This window comes from Macaca mulatta, chromosome 20 (genome assembly GCF_049350105.2).
Source record: "Macaca mulatta isolate MMU2019108-1 chromosome 20, T2T-MMU8v2.0, whole genome shotgun sequence".
NCBI classification, from domain to species: domain Eukaryota; kingdom Metazoa; phylum Chordata; class Mammalia; order Primates; family Cercopithecidae; genus Macaca; species Macaca mulatta.
In genome coordinates this window covers 26,750,521-26,770,921 of record NC_133425.1, presented here as the reverse complement: position 1 = coordinate 26,770,921, position 20,401 = coordinate 26,750,521, and the positions used below count along the sequence as shown (strand labels likewise).

Below are 20,401 nucleotides of genomic sequence, written 5' to 3'. Positions count from 1 at the left end.
CCATTGGGGACACCGGCCCCCCTGCTGCTCGTCTCTCCTGCCTCCAACACCTCCATGATGACACTGATGTGAACATCCCACAACACACTGGCACTCACCCAAAACCCTTGTGAGTTCCAGACACTGGCCTGGCATTCAAAGCCTTTATTACCCCGCCAGCCTTCTCTTTCACTGCCATGCTCCCCCGCCGGTGCCCCGACCTTATCACTCAGGAATTACGGACTGGCCTGCTTCCCAGGGTCCCCTTGTAGGCGCTTGTCTGCACAGCAGCTGCAGACCTGTCCCTCCCAGGCTGAGCCCCCCAGTGCCTTCCCCTGCTGGTCCCCCAGGCCCCATGGCCTTGATATCCCCCTTCCTACCATCCCCCATCGCTGCCCCAGCCGCCCTGACTCCTACCTCCCCTGTCCCCAGACTGGGGCTTTCCTGTCTCAGGGCTGCTGTACCTGCTGTCACGAGCTGGGCCTCAAGTCTCATGGCCGATTCTGGATTCCTAGTCAAGCTCTTGCTCTTCAAATGTCAACTATCAAAAAACTCTGGCCCCACCAGTCCATCCCTGGCTGCCATTTTCCACCCTGTCACCCTGCTCTGTTGCTTTCATGGCACTAATCACGGCGTGACACTGTCTTCTTGTATTCCCATGTCCTTATTTCCCCCCCCCGCACCCCAGCCTGACGCCATTATGTTAAAATACCATGAGGGCAGGGGCCTCATCTGGTCAGTGACAGGCCTGCTAGCTGTGTCCTGTGTCTGTGATGGCAGTATCAGTGTCCTGACTGCTGTGGCCACATCTCAGGCAGGGGCTCGTGCACGTGCCTCTCCTTGGTCTGTGACCAACTGTTCGGCGCTTGGGTTCCAAGCTGGCTTCAGAGTCCACCTTCCTCAGAGGGCTGAAGTCACCCTCAGACTGGGATTCGTAGGAACGCTGGAACCTCACCCACAGGGCAGGGCCATTTCCCCTTTTCCCGTTCCTCATCTGACAAGGGACATTTGCTGGAAGCCTCCTGGCCAGGATACCATACGTTACTGAACGTGGCCTCCCGTGCCCAGCTTTCTGTCACACTACGCTACAGATGGGCCATGGGGCCTGCCAGCTGGAGCGGATGGAGCGGCTGGGCCACTGGGAGCTGAGGCCACAACCCGCCTGTCCTTCCGCTGGGGAAGGGGTGTGAGTTACACATGCGGGCCGGGAGCCACCGCTCCTCACTAATGGTGAACCTAGTCATGGGGCGTCCCTGTTTTATGCCTCCCTACTTTCAGGGGTGTTGACATCTGGTGTAAATTCTTCCTATGAAAGATTAGGTAATTGACTATTAACAATGGCAGGGAATAAACAATGTCCTTGCAAGCAGCTGCCCACGGAGCCAAGTGGACTCCACTTCCAGATAGCTGTTGTGTGTGTCAGTCCCTGGCACACCCACGGCCCCTCAGCAGCCACTCCCAGGATGAGTTAAGTGCCACGGCCTCTCCCTGCCAACAGCCAGCTTTCGAGAGTGCAGATGCTGCTGGTGTCTGCTCAAAGGCCGAGAACCCCAGCACCTACCCAATAAAGGTCAAATTCCTTGGCCTGGGTACAGAGGGCATCAGGAACTAGAGTCCCAGCTGCCCGTGGCCACCTTCCCATCCCCCTTCTAGTTACCCCAGGGTAGCTACCCCCTGGCCAACCAGAGGCGGCTTGATTTTTAGCTAAAAGCCAAGCAGCTGAGCCAGTGGTCAAGGTGCTGGCAGGATGGCAGCTGAACCCCCGGGGCTCTTTTCCCCAGGCCTGTCTTGGAAGGGGGGAAGAAAGAAGCCCAGGCTGGCATGGTGGCTCATACCTGTAACCCCAGCACTTTGGTAGGCCAAGGTGAGAGGATCGCTTAAGCTCAGGAGTTCAAGACCAGCCTGGGCAACATAGCAAGATCTCATCTCTATTTAGTTTAAAAAACAAAAAACAGAGGGCTGGGGAAAGTGTTAATGGCCAAAACATAAAACAAACCTGCGTGCACACAAACAAGACACAATTACAGAAAGCACGGAGCCTGGGTGTCCCCCCGGCCTCAAACCTTCCACCGGTTTGAGAGTCATTACTTCTGGGGGATGGTGACTAGAAGGTGGCTAGAGGGAGGCTTCCAGGGGCTGGTGATGGTTCAGTGGTTTCTTCACTTGGGAGCCTGCTCCTGGATGAGTGCGGGTGCAAAGTCATCCAGCAAGACCTTTGCACTTCACTGCAGCAGGTAGGTTATCCTTTAGCCACAAGGATGACAGAAAGCTCCCACTGCCCAGCAGGGGTCTGGGCTCCTGAGCAGGCCCCTATGGACTCTCTCCTGTGACCTGGGCAATGCCCAGCTCTCTCCAGTATTCAGGCTGTGGCGTCCAGCAGGCCCAGTTAAGGGAAGGAAGGGCAGAAGGATCAGAGTAATTGGGATCAGTGGCAGCGGCTAAGGTTCATGCAGCAGCAGGGGCTCGGCACTGCCTCCTCGGCCCTCTGCAGTGAGGACTGGCCTTGCCCTCTTTTCCACGTGGGCACAACGAAGCGGGGGATCCTGGCCAAGTCACGCAGCAGGTACACAGCGCGGCCGGGTCTGGGTCGAATAGCCAATCTCAGAGCCCACGTTTCACCCCTGCCCGTGTGACCCATCCGTTTCCCAAACACGTTAGGCTTTCTGATGCCGGCGTCCCCAAGCAGGCTGTCTGCCTGCAGGGTCCTCCTGGGCTCTCCCCACCTTCCTCTGTCATGCACCCCCGGCCTGGAGTGTGCTCCTTCCTGGGCAGCCCCCGCTCTGTGCCCGCCCAGTGCTGAAGCTCAGCCCCCCAGGGCTGCCACTGGGCAGTGAAGGTTCTTCAGGACACAGGTTCAGTCCCGCTTATCTCTATTGATTCCAGGACCCAGCACCAGGTGGGGCACAGTGAACAGATGAGTGCTGTCTGCATGTCCGGCCCTTTCAGCCCCTAGCCTGGCTACGACCACCAGAAGCTGACCGAGAAGCTCAAATCCAGAGCCCGCACGTAATGCCAGTGTTTCACGGGTATGAACAGGATCTCTCCAGGAGACAGGATGCAGGACAGGAATGGGGCCTTGGCAAACTCGGGGAACTTCTCGAGGTCAGGATTCTCCACGTCGACCTGAAGAAAGCAAAGGACGTCATCATCTCCGGGGCAGTGGGGAGAACCTGCAACGTCACCCCGGACCCCCAGTGCCCACCTGGCTCGTGTTATGGAGAAGGTGCGTGTCATGAGGGTACAGAGCCCCCGACTCCTGCGGGGAATACAGCCGGATGTACTTCCTCCCCATCACCTGGGAAGAGAGACCCTGACCGTCAGCTGGTGGCCTCACTCCGCTGCTGCCCCACGCCCACCCTGGCCTCTGTCCCCTTCCACATGCTGCTGCTCCCTGGGCCCAGCCTGCCCTTCCCTTCCACACATGCTTACAGTTCCACGTGTATGTTTTTCTTACTGTTTTAATTTTTAGAGACTGGGTCTCAGTCATCCAGGCTGGAGTGCCATGGTGCGATCATGGCTCACTGCAGTCTCGACCTCCTCCCTCCAGAGATCCTCCTGCCCCAGCCTCCCCAGTAGTTGGGACTACAGGTGTGCCCCACCACACCCAGCTGATTTTTGTATTTTTATTTTTGGTAGAGATTGGGTTTCACTACGTTACCCAGGCTGGTCTTGAACTCCTGGCCTCAAGTGATCCTCCTGACTCAGCCTCCCAAAGTGCTGGGATTATAGGTGTGAACCACCAAACTTGGCCTAAAGGTATGTTTTTCTTCCAAATACATTTTGGAGCCCACCATTATTAGGCACTTGTCTGTGCCAGGCACCACTTAAGTGCTTTACGTGTGTTAACTGATTTAATCCTCTCTGAGGTGGTTTATCTTCACTCCCATTTTGCAGGTGAGGAAACTGAGGCACAGAGAGATTAAATGAGCTGCCCAAGCTCACATAGCTGAGGTGTGGCAGGGCTGCTGTCCGCGCCGGGCAGGCTGGCTCCCGAAGCCCGGCTCTTAGCCCACTCCTGAGCCGCCTCTCTGGACTGGTCTGCCGGGGTAGGAGAATGTTCTCCTTTACTAACCTCTCTTTGCCTGTGAAAACCAAGGTGGTCTTACAGCAGTAGACAGAGGTGCCTCCCCTTGTAGCAAACCCATCTGCTCCTCTGCCTGGGTCTCAGGAAAAAACCTCCCAGTGACTGAGAAAACTCCTCCCCCGCCCCTGCTGCCTCCTGTTTGGAAGAAGCTGGTCTGGATCAGATGAGTGGCAGGCGGGGGAGGGGCAGAGGCACCAGGCAGCCACGCCAGCACTCGCTCCCTCTCCCGAGGGTTCCCCTGTGAGGGATGTTGGGAGGGGCCCACGCAGGAGGACAGCCGCTTCTGGAAGCAGCCAACTGGAGAGGCCTTGCCGGGCCTGGCGCCGTCTGTGGGTTTGTTTTCTATTTGTCCTCATCCCCTTCAGTGCTTCTTGTTTCTTTTTAAGAGCCCGGTGTTCAAAGGCAGAGAATGTGGCCGGCCAGGTGCCTGGGCCAGGAGGAGATAGGAGGCCACTATTCCAGTTGCAGCTCCAACCTGGACTAGGAAGTTCTGCTGGGGATCCTGATGTAGGGGGGAGATGGTTCCCTGGGGACCAAACCAGGCATTGATGGTGATCTCCTCCTCCTCCCCATCACCCAGGCTGCAGTAGTCGGGGATGCTGATGTCCTGCTTCAACTCCGGGATCTGTGGGCGGCAGAGCAGACACGAGAGGTGGGGATCCGGCCGGGGACACCACAGCCCAGAGGCCAACGATGAATCAGAGACACACACCTATATCCATTGTGTGTGTGTGTGTGTGTGTGTGTTTGAGACAGGGTCTGGCTGTTTCTCAGGCTGGAGTGCTGTGGTGTGATCTCAGCTCGCTGCAGCCTCTGCCTCCTGGGCTCAAGTGATCCTCCCACCTCAGCCTCCCTAGTAGCTGGGACTACAAGCATGCACCACGCCTGGCTAATTTTTTTTTTTTTTATTTTTACTTTTGTAGAGACGGTTTCGCCATGTTGCATAGGCTGGTCTCAAACTCCTAGACTTAAGTGATCCACCCACCTCGGCCTCCCAAAGTGCTGGGATTATAGGCGTGAGCCACCGCACCCGGCCCTCGCCTTCCTAGTTTTAAAAGCCAGGGTGGGCACAGAGGATCTATTGCCATACCTGGCAGCAACAGACTGGGCATTGAAACTGCCTGATGAGAAAGACAGGTGTGGGCCTGGGTCTGTGCTCTGAGCTTTATATGATGCAGTAAGGGTGGGGTGGCTCCCCATGGCCTCCGACAGAGTCATATGCCACACGTCAGGCGATCTCGGATGTTCATGGTGGGGCAGGGCTGCGGTGGCCTGGGCTCCTTTATTTATTGTAATTTTTTTTTTTCAAAGACAGTCTTGTTCTGTCACCCAGTCTGGAGTGCAGTGGTGCCATCACAGCTCACTGTAGCCTCAACCTGCAGGGTTTAAGTGATCCTCCTGCCTCAGCCTCCCGAGTTGCTGGGACCACAGAAGCATGCCACTGTGCCCGGCTAATTTTATTTTTGTAGAGATGGGGTCTTGCTATGTTGTCCAGGCTAGTCCTGCTTGGCCTCCCAAAGTGCTGGGACTACAGGTGTAAGCCACTGCACACGGCCCTGGCCTCCTTTAGACAAAGCTAGGGTCTCAGAGTGAAAACACACCACTTTAAGTCCACTTCCTGTCCAGACCCTTAGCAGGCACCTCAGTTACCTCTGGGGTTGAACCCACCAGAGCAGGCCACCAGCCCACACCCCCCAGGCCACCAAGATCCCAAGGGTTCTTCACAGGACCCTGGTTGGACCCGGCGACATTTTTCAAGCTTGAGAGGCATGAAAACAGGGTTACCAGGGGACACAGGTCTTTTTAGAGTCACTGCTCCCCAGCCTGAAGGCACCTGCTGGTGGACACTACCATTCCTTCAGGAGCAGTGACGGTAACTTCAGGCTGCTGGCTCAGAAACCAGTGTGTACCGGGAAAAGCTGGAATGTTCTCCCCGCAGGGAGCTTGGTCCCAGACACTGCTATTCAGACCTTTAAGAGCCTGTCTCAAATCAGCTGTGCAGAAACGCAGCCGCGCCTGCTGCTTAGGACTGAAGTACAAGTTCGCAAGCTGAGGTCCCTCCCAGGGCTGCTGGGGGTTCCTCCCAAAGGTAACACCCCACACTGCTGCTTCTGACCAGAACTGGCCCTGTGGAATCTGAGCAGAAACTATGATTGGTCCCTGATGACATCATCAGGATATCTGAAAGGTGATTGGCTGACCAGATCATGTCATCGGAATCATTGGCCAAGGACGCACAGACCCCAAGGGAATCAGCACTCCTGAGATGGGACTGATAATTGAGGCAGGCTTAAACTGATGGCCAAAATCTTCTAGAACACGGGGTCCCTGGGAGAAAAGTCAGTAAGAGGTTCTGGGACAAGAATTTGGTAGGAGCCCCTGAGCATCCTTTAGGTAGAGAAGGTTCTAGAACACTGTCCTTGCCACACGGCATGACAACACCTGGGCATGGGCTGCTGGGACTTCTCCAGAGTCCTCTCACAGCATGGTGGACACTCAGCTCTGGGACCCAAGGTAAACACCCAGGCGGCCCTCCGTTACCCGAAACGTCTTTCAAGTCCTGGTTCATCTTGAAAGTCACTGTGAACTTGACCTTCTACTCCTAAATATACCTCCTCCTGTTCTACAAAGTATGAAACAGCTGCTCCAGGACAGGGAGCCAAGGTAAAGTGTGGCTTCCAGGGTCCCCGGCCCACACTGAGGCCATGCCCCCAGGATGACTGGGGTCGGGGGTGGCTTCCAGGGTCCCCGGCCCACACTGAGGCCATGCCCCCAGGATGACTGGGGTCCGGGGAAAGGCGGGTCTCAGGATCACACAGTAGGGACCCGATCAATTAGAATCCCCCTTTCCCTCACTGAGCAAGTGACATGGAGAGGAGGCAGCATGCACAAGTCCTAATAGGGAGGCTTGGGGAAGAGAAACTGCCAGCCTCCTTTATTGTCGGCATGAAGGCTCCTGGCACAGAACCTACTGTCCTTGGGTGCCCCATCAAGATAGAGTCAGGCAGCCCTGGCCTCAGCAGTAGATACAGCAGCTGAGCAGCATCCCAGGGCCCCACTGCAAAGGCTGCAGAGGTGCGACCCCAGCCCACCCCTGGCTGTGGCCCTGACCCCATGCGCCTGGCCCTATTCTTGAATCTTGCCAAGTGCTGCCTCCCTGGGCACTCCGGGCAGACACCACAGCCAGGTCCCTCCTGGGCACCCCAGCTCCATCTATTTAGTGTTTTGGGGTCCTGAATCTGGGCGTCTTCCCTGATCTTCCCTCCCACACCCACACATCCGCCCATGTCCTGGGTCCGGCGGTTCACACCTATCTTGAACTGCTCCACCTGCCAGCATCACCTCTCCTTGCACCACAGCAACAGCCCAGCCAGCCACCCGGTCCGACAGCTGCTCCCTTCATCTCTGAACAGCGCTCCTGCAATCCTCGGAGCACTGGCGACCCCCAGTGTTTCCTGTCACTTTAGGAAAATGGCTCCTTGTCACCCATGTCTTGTCGACTTCCCAGCCTCACCTGCTGCCTCCCTCCTACTCACACCCACTACTCCAGCCGCACTGAGCCCAGGAGGGGAGGAGAGGGGAAGGTGAGAAGGTGACGGACAGAGGAGTGTGGCCTCAGACTTACCTGGTCAAAGAGCTGGTGCTGAGCAAGGTAGCCGACGTCCCTCGGCTAATCCACCGGGGAAAACCAGAGGCGACACAGAAAGCCCAGTTAGTCGTGACAGATGCCCTCCTGCTGCTGCTGTCCAGCTGGCCCAGCCCCAGCCCCGCCACCCTTCCACTCCATCCTGAGTGGTCCTCTCCAACACTTAGAGGCCCTGGGGCAGCTTCAAAGAACCTCTCCAGCACTGGGGTACCCAGTTTGTAAAGCACTGATCTCCCATCTGATTGGCAAGCATTTTCATAAAATGGCAACAAACAGTGCAGGCAAAGATGTAAGAAAACGGACACTTGTGTTAATTGCTGGTGAAAGTATAAGTGATTAACTTTTGGGAAAAATAAGCTGTCCTATCCTGTCCTGTCCTGTCCTAATTTTGACAGGGCCTGCTTCTGTTGTCCAAGCTGGAATGCAGTGACCTGATCTTGACTCACTGTAACCTCTGCCTCCCAGGCTCAAGCAATTTGCCCACCTTAGCCTCTTCAGTAGCTGGGATTACAGGCACGCACCACTACATCCAGCTGATTTTTATATTTTTTATAGAGACAGAGTTTCACTGTGTTTCCCACGCTGGTCTTGAACTCCTGTACTCAAGCCATCCGCCTGCCTCAGCCTCCCAAAGTGCTGGGATTACAGGGGTGAGCCACCACGCCTGGCCGCTATTAAAATTTTAAATACACATACTCTTGACTTAGCTGTCCAACTTTTGGAACCCACTGAATTATACTCCCCTGCCCATTAACAAGGACCTGACATGAATCCCTCATGTCTGCTGGCCGAGCAGCCTGCCTTCCTCGCTGTGGTCATCCCTCTGACCACAGACTTAGGGACTGGCTCCTCCAAAACCTCCCACGGCAACACACGGAGGGTTATTTGCCTAAATGTTCTATGCTCTCTCCCTTCCAAGTATTAGGGGAAAGCAGTCCCCATGATGTACCTCATTCACGATGTATTTGCTGATGAACTCGTTGACCGTCATGAGTGTCTGGGACCATTCTTCGTCTGTGTACCTCGAACCAACTTCCACCGGGACGGTTCGGCAGCCAGCGATCCCTTGGATATACTCCAGACTAGCAGAAAGACACACATTGGCGTCATCACTGCTAATATTTTTGGGGCATAGTACTAAGTGTGCTTTGCATGTGGTCCCCTTTCATCCTCGGAAAATCTCATGTGCAGAGACGAGGACTGTCATCCCCAGCTTCACTGATGAGGAAAGGGGCACGGAGAGGCGGGGCCTGCTCAAGGCTGTGCAGCTCCTACGCAGTGCTGCAGAGCTCTGCAGATAGGGCCAGTAAGTCTGGGTGGCTGGGCTGCTCTGGTTCCCTGCTTGCCAGCAGTCTCCTCACTTCCTTCTTTGCTCATTTTGTCACTCAGCTGAGAAGCCTTTGAACAAATAGTGGGCAGCGCGGCGGGTGCTGAAGGGAAGTCCCCTGGGCTCTGCCCTCTAGCCTGGGACTGATTCCAGGCCTCATCAGGTACAGGCCAGGGGATCTGTGGAGGTTACTGAACCTCTCTGAGTCCTTGATCCCCATTTACAGAATGGGGGTGATGACAACACCTGTCCTAGTGCCAGGTACACAGTAAAATGCTTCATTGAAGGCTTGCTGTGAGGAGAGCTCCTGCAATGGAAGTCCTCTACATGTCTCAGCGGGTACCATTCGCTCCGCTAAACCACAGAACAGGCCGACTCCATCTACCTTCCTGGAGAGATGCCTCCTTATTTCCAAACTCACGCAGAGCCTCCGCGTGACAGCCACGCTCCCGCTGCCTGATCTGATCTCTCCATCATGAATCTGACAAAAGACTAGAAACAAACACAAGAGACCACAGAATCCCTCAGAGAGAGAGGGGCTGTCTCTTGGGTTATTTCTGTGCTTAGCCTCAGGGCCCTGAGATGGGCTGAAATTGCTGGGATCCTGCAAAAACTGCATAACAGACACATCCTAGGACTGCCACTTAGGGACTCATTAAAAAACCGCTTAGGGCGAGGAAGGTAGAAGGTAAGAATCCCATCACCTGCGGTATAAATTCAGAGCACCTTCCTTTTCATTCTTTTTTAACCCCTTGGCGATCAGTCAAGGGCTGCTAGTGAAGCATCTACAAGGCTGCATTCCTCTGGGGATGGTCAGGGGAGGAATTCAGGGAGCCCCGGGGAACGCTAAAATGGGAAGAGGGACCTCACCTCCCTCAGTGACCACCCACCTCCACTTCTGCATGCACGGCCAGTGGTCAGCCACGCCTTTCAGGATCACGGGCCTCCCTGGAACCAAAAACTGCTCCCTGAAATGCTGGAGGGACGGACGGTGCAGCCGGGGGACTGTTCTTTCTAAGTTCACATCTGGAATCGAACCATAGTCCGTCTTTGCTTTCTGTTTAAAATCAAAACAGAACAAATTAGCAAGCACCTCAGGAAGTCGACATTGGAGGCATCCCACCAGGAACCTGTGTTGGGGTAGGAGAGCTCAGCTGTCAAGAGTACCAGTAACAATAATAGACAACGTTTGTTTTTATTAGTGATGCTATTACTATTTGCTCCTCATGAGATCAAGGTGCTTTTCTTCTTAACATTAAAAATGTTTGTTTCATTATAAACTGCTTTCACAGAAATTCTACAATAAAGGAAAACTTACTATCTCCAACTTCAACATCTTAAGGTCTTCTCATTCCTGCATGTTCTTCTCCCATCTTAAACACACACACACACACACACACACACACACACACACAATATCTCTGACCCACTGGGGGTAACAGCAACGATAAAGCAGCAGCCCTGCCTCTCCCCTCCAATCATTTATCAAAGGCAGTTTCCACGTGGCCACCCAGTCCTTGCAGTTTCTTAGGAGTGGCTGCACTATCATTTACTTAACCATCTCCCAACTGGGTGACCTGAGTAAGTGACTTGCTGCTTGAGAGCCTCAGTGTCCACAGGTGTGAACCTGCTGGAAATGGCCAGCCACAGTGGCTCATACCTGTAATCCCAGCACTTTGGGAGACCAAGGTGGGAGGACTGCTTGAGCCCGGGAGTTTGAAACCAGCCTGGGCAACACAGAAACCTCTATCTCTAGAAAAAATTTAAAAAGCCGGGCATGGTGGTGCACGCCTGTAGTCCCAGCCATTCAGGAAGCTGAAGTGGGAGAAATCACCGAAGCCTAGGAGGTCAAGGCTGCAGTGAGCTATGTTTTTTTTTTTTTTTTTTTTTTTGAGACTGAGTCTTGCTCTGTTGCCCAGGCTGGAGTGCAGTGGCACGATCTCGGCTCACTACGACCTCCGCTCAGGGGTTCAAGCAATTCTCCTGCCTCAGCCTCCAGAGTAGCTGGGATTACAGGCGTGTGCCAGAACGCCTGGCAAATTTTTGTATTTTTAGTAGAGATGAAGTTTCACCATGTTGGCCAGGCTGGTCTCGAACTCCTGACCTCAGGTGATCTGCCAGCCTCGGCCTCCCAAAGTGCTGAGATTATAGGCGTGAGCCACCACGCCTGGCCTGCAGAGGGCTATGATTGTGCCACTGCACTCCAGCTTGGGTGACTGGGCAAGACCCTGTCTGCAAAAAAAAGAAACAAAATAAAGAGTAACCCACACACCATGCCCTTGGCCACATGGTGCCCTTGGCAACACCGGGTATCATATGAAGCCTTGTTTGCTAACTTAAGAGCCAAAGATGACATGCTGTTTTGCTATTTGCATCTCTCTCTCTCATTTTTTTAACCAGAGGTGAGGCTGAACATTTTCCTGCACATTTGTTTAACAGATCTATTTCCTTCTTGTGAACAGTCTGTTCAGGTTCCTGGACTTCTACCTCCTGGGGCTCAAGAATTTTTCCCTATTGATTTGTACCATTCCTTACATAATAGAGATATTCATTATCTGACATATTTGTTGAAAATGTTTCTTCTCCCTTTATTGGATTTTCTTTTATTTTGGTTACATGCATGTGTGTTTAGTGTCAATCACTTGCATTTTTCTTACACAAAAATAATTTGTGGCTCATCCCTGCAATCCCAGCACTTTAGGAGGCTGAGGTGGGTGGATCACCTGAGGTCCAGACAAGCCTAGCCAACACGGTGAAACCCTGTCTCTATTAAAAATACAAAAAGTGTCAGGTATGGTGGTGGGCGCCTATAATCCCAGCTACTTAGGTGACTGAGACAGGAGAATCGCTTGAACCTGGGAGGCGGAGGTTGCAGTGAGCTGAGATTGTGCCACTGCACTCCAGCCTGGGCAACAGAGTGAGACTCCGTCTCAAAAATAACAACAATAATAATAATAATATGCATTGTAGGAAATTCTGAAAACATAGCATTTAGAAAAATGTCAGAAACATCCCATAATTCCACTACTGTGTGTCTAGTACAGTCTTAGTCATTTCTTTCTGTGGGTCAGTTATCGGCCACTCTACAGACAAGGAAACCGAGGCTCAAAGGAGGTTAAGTGACTTGCTTGGGGGTGTTGTAAGTGAGGCCTGTGTGTGGGCACCAGGACCTGAAGCCTTCAGAGTAAACCGTGCTCTGTTCCTGGGGGTGCTCTTTGGAACAGGCATATAGACCCAAGAGGTGGGAGAGATTGATCCCCAAAACAGACATCAGCTAGTTGCAGTATCTCATCCAAACCCAGGAGCAGAGAGACAGCAGCAGCCGGAGGTATCGCCTCGCTGGGTGAGACTTCAGCACCAAGAAGAAGCTGAAAGAAACGGGCCGCCGCTGGCTGCAGCTCTCACCCAGACAATCGCTGTAAGCTGTTCTCAGGAGCCACGAAGCTTCTCTGTTGCCTCTTTGCTGAAAGGGCACTGCCTTTGCAAAAAAAAAAAAAGAAAAAGGAAAAAAAAAGGAAAAAGCTTTCTTTTTTTTTTTTTTTGAGAAAATGAATGGAGCTGTTCCATTTCAAAAATCAATGAGGGCTGAGCACAGTGGCTCACACCTGTAATCTCAGTGCTTCGGGGGGCCACGGCAGGGGGATTGCTTTAGGCCAGGAGTTCCAGATTAACCTGAGAAACATAATGAGACCCTATCGCTGCAAAAAATGAAAAATAAATAAAAAACTAAAACAATTAGCTGGGTGTGCTGCCATGCTGCCATAGTTCCAGCTACTAACAAGGCTGAGGCAGAAGGATTGCTTGAGCCCAAGAAGTGGAGGCTGCAGTGAGCCGAGATCGCACTACTGCACTCCAGCCTGGGCGACAGAACGGGAGCCTACTTCGAAAAACAAACAGAAATTCAGAATCAATGGAGATGCTATTTTCCATCAGAGGGGTTGCAGGCCACGAGTCCCCATCCCGGGGGAGAGATGACTCGGAATTTCTAGAAGAACAGAATTGCTGGATGGCTAGTGTGCTTGCGGCAATCGCCCCCACATACCTTTGTGCAGGGCTGCTCCGGGGTGGAGCCGTGGGCAGGCCTCTTTCCAGGGAGGTGTGTCTGGAGGATGGCGGCGACTTTAAGGAGAATGTCCCCCAGGATGGCTGTCCCCATCAGCAGGCCCATGTCACAGACCCGCAGGGCCGTGGCCACAGTGGTGGCATCCTCAGGTGCCTGGCACAGACACAGGGCTTTCAGGAGGCAGCCGATGGCGTAGACCCGGCGCCAATCTTTGTCTACGTCCCGCCACGTGCCCGTGTTGAGCTTCTCCCAGGAGTAGTCCAGGATCACCTCGCTGGTCTGCAGACACTCGTCCCTCCTGCCCTCGTAGAAGAACTCAGTGGCTCGCTGCAACAACGTCACCATGCTCCTCTCCACTTTCTCCCCGAGGTCCAACTTCAGGTCTTCTTTAGTGTGCGGCAGGAGTGCCCTGAGGGCCTCCCAAAGAGTGCCTTCTCTGGCCAGGGGCTCTGCGGGGCAGTGGGGGTCTCCAGCCATCAGGCCACCGCCAGCTCAGTCAGACACGTGCCTGGGGAGGTGGAGAGAAGCAAGTGTCAGACACCAGGACAGACCTGATCCCCTGTGCATTCCCGCAGTTTCCCGCATCTCATCTGTGAGGATTTTTCAACAGTGGTTTTCTCTGCTGGGCAGAAGCTCTGGAGGGGAGGGCCCCCATCTGTCTGGGGTCACCGCTGTATCTTCAGGGCCTGTCGCAACACCTGGTACTCAGTGAGCACTGGATAAATGTTCAGAAAGGAACGTGTATTGTCCTTGTCTGCAAGGCCTCCCATACCCCTCTGCTGCCTGGCAAACTCCTACTCAACCTTGAAGGCCCATCTTAAATACCCCTATGTGAGGCCTACCAAGATTCTCCAGCAGTGTGCTGTGTTCCTGCAGCCCTTGAGCTTCTCTTACAGCACTTGTCAGGATGTATGAAAACACAGGCTTACATGTGTGTCTATCCACCACTGCACTGCCAGCCCCACCAGGGCAAGAATGTAGCTCATTCCTCTACGTTTCCCCAGAGCCTAAAAGCAGCGTCTGCCTCATGGCAGGCACTCGGGAGTGCCAGACTTTGAAAAGTATTCAAGGACGCTGGTATGGTGGCTCATGCCTGTAATCCCAGCACTTTGGGAGGCCAAGGCAATTGGATCGCTTGAGCTCAGGAGTTCAAGACCAGCCTGGCCAACATGGCAAGACCCCATCTCTACAGAAAATACAAAAATTTGCTGGGCATGGCGGTACATGCCTGTGGTCCCAGGTACTCGGGAGGCTGAAGGTGGCAGGATCACTTAAGCCTGGAGGCAAAGGTTGCAGTAAGCTGAGATCATGACACCAGCCTGGGTGATAGAGCAAGATCCTGTCTCAAATTAAAAAAAAACAAAAATGAAGTGACTTGCCCCGAGGCCGACGGTCAATCATTTGTGCAGAAGCAGGGCTTAAATTCCGGCCGATCTCAGCACCCTCTCCTGTGTGCCATGTCAATGCTGCATGCTTGATATATATTAACATGTCCCTTGCAGTCCTACGATGGGAGTTTTACAGATGAATAAACTGAGATTTCAGAGGTTTAGCAATTTGTCCAAATCTACAGAGTAAGTGGCAGTGTCTGCCTAGAACACTCATTGCCCTCAAGGGTGAGCTCTTTGGACTTTGTATCCACAGGGCTGAGCTCACAATGAGTTCATTTCCGTCCTTGGTTCACAATGAACATTCTTCCTAGCAAGCTCAGGGTGTGGTAGGCCTCAGAGAGCCCCAGCCTGCCAGGGTGGGTTCTATCTCTAACCTCCTAAAATGCTTGTGCTGGCCTCATTCACAGCCTTCTTGGAGAGTTTCACAGTCCAATTTCCAGCCTGGACTTATCCACTAGGCCAGCACAAGACACCACATGGGCCCATCCCTGGCCTCATCCCGTGTGTCTTCTATAAATCTTATAGAGCAACATGGAGAAGTCTCATCTTGAGCATCCAAAAGACCTCAGGGGCCTCATATCCTGGCTTCTCATAAAGGCTGGTGGAAAGGCCTCCCAGGAGACCATTTATTGCCTTACTATAAAACTGGCTTCCACTGGGGCTCTACGCACCAGCTTTGTAAACGTGTCTCTTGACGACCTTAGAAAACGGCCTCCCAGAGGGTTTCAAATGGGCTATAAACCTGTTCCCTGCAATGCAGACTACGGGCTTTATAAACTGGTGTTTCAGAGTGACCTTATAAAATGGCCCCTCACAGGGCGCCTATCAGCCTTACAAAGCCAGCTTCTCAAGGTGGCCTCACGTGTGTGGCTTTGTAGCCAGGTTTGCCCAGTGGCCCCGTGTGCTGCTTTGTCACCTGGCCTCCCAGGATGGCCTCACATTTGGTCTTCATAAACTGCCTCCTAAGGCAGCCTATCTGCTACTTTGCAACTTGGCCTTGGAGACCTCATGTTGAAGGCCAATGGACACAGCCTCGTCCTGGGAAAGATGGCTTCCTAATACTGCGAGTTGGCTGTACAAAACAATCTCCTCTTGGCCACATGAAATAGCCTTATTATTATTCTTTAATGCAGAGTTCTTCCATGAATGGCCTTATCAAAAGGCCTTCAGAGGTACTTATGTTGACAATACATAATGGTGTTCCAGAGACAGAGGTTCAGGATGGCTGTATGAGTTTGTTTTCAAAATGACTTTTCAGATTGCTGGCCTCCCCAAAGGCCTCAAGATTGATATTATACACTACCCTCCAGCGGGGCACCTATAATCCCAGCTACTTGGGAGTCTGAAACAGGAGGACTGCTTGAGCCCAAGAATTCGAGAACCTGTCTCTAAAAAACATTAAAAATTTTAGTTAGCTGGCTGTGGTGGCACACACCTGTAGCCCCAGCTACTCTGGAGACTGAAGCAGGAAGACTGCTTGAGCTCAGGAGTTTAAGGCTACAAGTGAACCGTGTTTGTGCCTCTGCACTCCCGTCTGGGCGACCGAGTGAGACCCTGTTTCAAAAAATAAAATAAAACTATAGCTTCCTACAAGGCCTTACGTTGGCAGCATGGTGAAGTGGCATTCTGGCCGTATGAGTCTGCTGCCTGGTTGCATAGACTTCCCCAAACCTCTCATAATTTGGCCTTTTATGTAGTTGCCATATCAAACAGCCACCTCCTGGTACAGGAAACAGTTTTCCAAAACGGTTTTTTGAGATGGAGTCTTGCTCTGTCACCCAGTCTGGAGTGCGGTGATGCGATCTCAGCTCACTGCAATCTCCGCCTCCCAGGTTCAAGTGATTCTCCTGCCTCAGCCTCTGAGGAGCTGGGACCACAGGCACGACTGCCACCACGCCTGGCTAATTTTCGTATTTTTAGTAGAGATGGGGTTTCGCCATGTTGGCCAGGCTGGTCTCGAACTCCTGACCACAAGTGACCCGCCCACCTCAGCCTCCCAAAGTGCTGGGATTACAGGTGTGAGCCACCATGCCCGGCCCTTGTAACTTGTTTTAAAAACTGGCCTTTCTATAGATGGGGGCTTGTCTGAGGACCCAGTGAAGTCAGATTTTGTCTTAGTTTTACAAAGCGATCTGGTTTCTTCATAGTGACAGGAAAGTGTTCTTTGTTGTGTCCATCTACCCCTGCAGGGAGCAGACACATTGGCTCCTGTTAGCCATGCAAAAAGGCGTTACAGAAGGAGTCTTGGTCTGGCTGGGGAAACACTCTCTTGTTAGCTGTGTAAAACAATCTTCCAGGGTCGCTGGCCTCATGGGCTGTGAGAAGCAGCCTTTATACCACCAACCACTTGAGACGCGCCTCCTGGGAAGGTCAGGTGCGGGCCTCAGGTCACTGCCTTTCTGAATGGCCTCAGGTCCAGGCTCATCAGCTTTCCGACATTCCCCACATACTGGTCTGATAAAAAGGCTTCTTGTTGTATCAAGCAATTTTCTAGAGGAAAGGACCAGCCAGAGTAGCCTTATGGCCTGGCTTTATTGATTGGCTTCCCAGAACTCCTTATTGAATTGCTGTTTACAAAGTCTTAAATATTAAGGCCAGGTGCAGTGGCTCACGCCTGTCATCCTAGCACTTTGGGAGGCCAAGGAGGGTGGATCATCTGAGGTCAGGAGCTCCAGACCAGCCTGGCCAACATGGTGAAACCCCATCTCTACTAAAAATACAAACATTAGCCGGCATGCTGGTGCACGCCTGTAATCCCAGCTACTCGGGAGGCTGAGGTAGGAGAATTACTTCAACCCGGGAGGCAGAGGTTGGGGTGAGCCGAGATCTAGCCACTGCACTCCAGCCTGGGTGACAGAGCAAGACTCCGTCCCTCCCAAAAAAAAAAAAAAAAAAAAAAAAAAAGAACACACACACAAAAGGCTAAACAGGCTTCCAAAGAAGGGAGTCGAGAATAAGATGTGTGACTTGCCAGTTATCTGCAAGAAGAAAAAAGATGTGTGAAGCAGTCTTTGAGAGTGGTGCCACACACTGGCCTTCAAGAGCTCCACGTAAAAGGGTTTATTGGGAGTCGTACAGATAGCCTTCTAGTGGCCAGGTGTATGTGGGTCATCCAGACCAAGATGCTATTAATATTTATGTCTGCATCAGTAAAAAACTGGTGTTATTCCAGGCAAACTCACACCTACCATAACCCAAATGTGGGCCATATGAAAAAGCCTGAGTGGCCTCGTATCTTCACTTTACAAGTCAGTCTCCCAGAGCTCAACAGGTATTGGCCTTCAAAGACCTCTTGTTGATTGGAGAAGGCATTTTTTTTTTTTTTTTTTTAAAGACAGAGTCTCACTCTGTCACCTAGGCTGGAGTGCAATGGTGCCATCTCGGCTCACTGCAACCTCTGCCTCCCGAGTTCAAGTGATTCCCCTGCCTCAGCCTCCTGAGTAGCTGGGATTACAGGCGCCTGCCACCACACCCAGCTAATTTTTCTATTTTTAGTGGCGACGGGATTTCACCATGTTGCCCAGGCTGGTCTTGAACTCCTGACCTCAGGTGATCTGCCTGGCTCAGCCTCCCAAAGTTCAGATTACAGGCGTGAGCCAGCATGCCCGGCCCAGGGAGGGCTTTTTTTTTTTTTTTGGCGGGGGGCTGGGGGATCAGGTATAGAAACAGCTTGAGTGGTCTTATGTCCTGGTTTGTGAACTGGCCTCATCACCTGGAACGGCTTTCGGGGGAAGATCAAGCGTGGGTTGCACAAAACAGCTTTTGAGTGGACTTGATTCAGCCCCTAAATGCTCCTTAAAGTCTTGTCTGCTGGTGTATGAAATGACCTTGCAAAGGTCAGAATATAGGCTGTCATGTCCTAACCTCTTAGAGTGGTTTTTCTCCTGGATTTATAAACAAGACTAAGATGAATCTTATAAAAGGCTTCTTGTTGGCCGTATTAAACAAAAAGGAGCCACGTATAGCCTGTATATAACAGTCTGAAGACTCGGGCCTGGACTTTATAAATTCAGCATCCAGACAGAATTCACTATGCACACTAGCAAAGTGGGTTCCTGGTAGGTTACGGGATATATCCCTCTTGGAAACCACTGCCCTGCCATCCCAGGATTCTTTCAAATTATTTTTATTTTTTTTGAGACGGAGTCCCCTCTCACCCTGGCTGGAATGCAGTGCCCCAATCTCGGCTCACTGCAACCTCTGCTTCCTAGGTTCAAGCAATTCTCCTGCCTCGGCCGCCCGAGTAGCTGGGATTACAGGTGTGCACCACCACACTCAGTTAATTTTTGTATTTTTAGTGGAGACGGGGTTGCGCCATGTTGGCTAGGCTGGTCTCGTGAACTCCTGACCTGAAGTGACCGGCCTGTCTCGGCCTCCCAAAGGGTTGGGATTACAGGCATGAGCCACCGCGCCCTGCCTTAAATTATTTTTAAACATCCACTCCTCTAAAGCACCTCCCTGAGTATTCTTTAAGGTGGCTGGGTGGAACGGCCTCTCCGAGAGCCTCACTGTGATTTGCAGAGGGTCTCAGGGTGGGCACTCTGCGAGCACCATGCTGGTCATGAGAAAGCCTCTCAAAGGGGGCTTCCAGGACAGGTCAGCCTACATCGGGCTTTCTTGGAACAGGCAATCCAGTTATCTAATCTCTTCAATGTTATTATGGCAGTATTCCACAAAACTTGTGCAAAAACAAGAGCTTTGTAAAACTTCCCAGAGAAGTTTGGAATTTTCCAGAGAGCTTTATTCATGGCACAAGGATCCCTTTGGCTCACGAAGGGGCACACAGTCTTGTGTTTGGGTCATCCGTGTGGCCCCAACGCCCGCGCACCTCCTGACCCCGGGCTTGCTCCCGTGTCCTCCCGAGCACGGCGATTCTTACCGTTGCTGGGAAACGCACCGATGCCCATCGTTAAGTCTTACCGAGCTACAAGCACCTTTCCTTAGGGCAGCCACACACCCAGGCCCTACAGGGTCCCACGTACCCCGCATTAGCCTTGAGCCCCCCGAGGCCTCAGACCCCCTTTCCTCCTCAGCGCCTTTCCCGGAGCTACATTTCTCGCGGCTCTTATCTGGGACCTGACGGCTGAATCGTTCCCAGCCGGCCTTGCAGCCCAGAGGCAGCGGCTGATTGCCCAAAACCAGCGGACACACACACACCAGAGCATACAATCCGCGCAGGCGCACTAGGGCTACACCGACTAGACGCCTAGAACCGCGAAAGCGCACAGCAGCCGGCCTTAAGGGCCTGCCCTCACGCATGCGCCAAACCACTGCCAGAAGACGAGCACTACGCACGCGCAGAGCCTTTCCCTCGCTCCAGCAGCGCAGGCCGGCTCAGAGCGCATGCGCCGACTCGAGCAAGCCTCGGGCTTTCCAAGGCGCACGCGCGAGGCCGGGCTTGGCTGCTTCACATGACGCCTGCGCGGTCTATGCCTCTGAACCCGGCCTCTCCACTTCTGAGGAACTGGAGCTGACTCCGCTCTCGAGTTGCTCAGACTAACCTCTCTTCAGCTGGGACGGTGTCGAGTCGCCTTTGGGCTGGCGACTACTCGTTGCTTTTGGTCCGACGACGCGGCTGTCTCCCCCCAGGAGTCAGACGCTAGCATAGGAGTATCGATCGCTCACCGCTCGTCTGATCACGACGCAGTGCCTAGAGGAGTGCCGAGTGATCGATGCCGTGGCCCCGCCCCACTCGCGTTTAAAAGACCAGGGGATGGACAAGACAGAGAAAGGCTGGGCTGTATCCTCCGGGTCCTTCCATGCCAGTGACACCCGCTTTTTCTTCTGCACAGATAACAACTTCGTACAAGGCTGTTTGCATCCACCATTTAATCCCTGCAGCTAGGATTATTAGTTCTCCCTATTTTACAGAGAGCGAAACTGAAGCTCAGTGATTAAAGTGGCCACATAC

At 53.0% G+C, this 20,401-nt stretch overlaps 1 protein-coding gene and 1 long non-coding RNA gene across 11 annotated transcripts; one reads left to right on the top strand and one right to left on the bottom strand.

The window, feature by feature from the left end:
- Window positions 1-129: 129 nt before the first annotated feature.
- On the bottom strand, window positions 130-20,140 carry KDM8 (lysine demethylase 8). 10 transcript variants are annotated; one of them, XM_077985698.1, is made up of 8 exons: window positions 18,908-20,140; window positions 13,079-14,192; window positions 9,927-10,093; window positions 8,659-8,791; window positions 7,689-7,733; window positions 4,539-4,688; window positions 3,182-3,274; window positions 130-3,102 (listed from the first exon to the last, which is right to left on the bottom strand). In XM_077985698.1, the coding sequence occupies exons 2-8, from the start codon at window positions 13,574-13,576 to the stop codon at window positions 2,938-2,940; spliced, it is 1,251 nt and encodes a 416-aa protein (XP_077841824.1). In that variant the 5' UTR covers window positions 13,577-14,192; window positions 18,908-20,140; the 3' UTR covers window positions 130-2,937. The 10 variants fall into 10 exon arrangements, 8 of the variants coding, with proteins under 8 accessions (XP_077841824.1, XP_014981313.3, XP_077841823.1 ...); XM_015125827.3 differs by having other exon boundaries at window positions 13,079-13,607; window positions 19,992-20,140; XM_077985697.1 differs by having other exon boundaries at window positions 13,079-13,607; window positions 19,370-19,756.
- Window positions 5,299-10,363, top strand: LOC144337953 (uncharacterized). The gene is made up of 2 exons (XR_013411617.1): window positions 5,299-6,727; window positions 8,629-10,363. It is a non-coding gene; the product is annotated as an uncharacterized LOC144337953 (long non-coding RNA).
- Window positions 20,141-20,401: the final 261 nt, after the last annotated feature.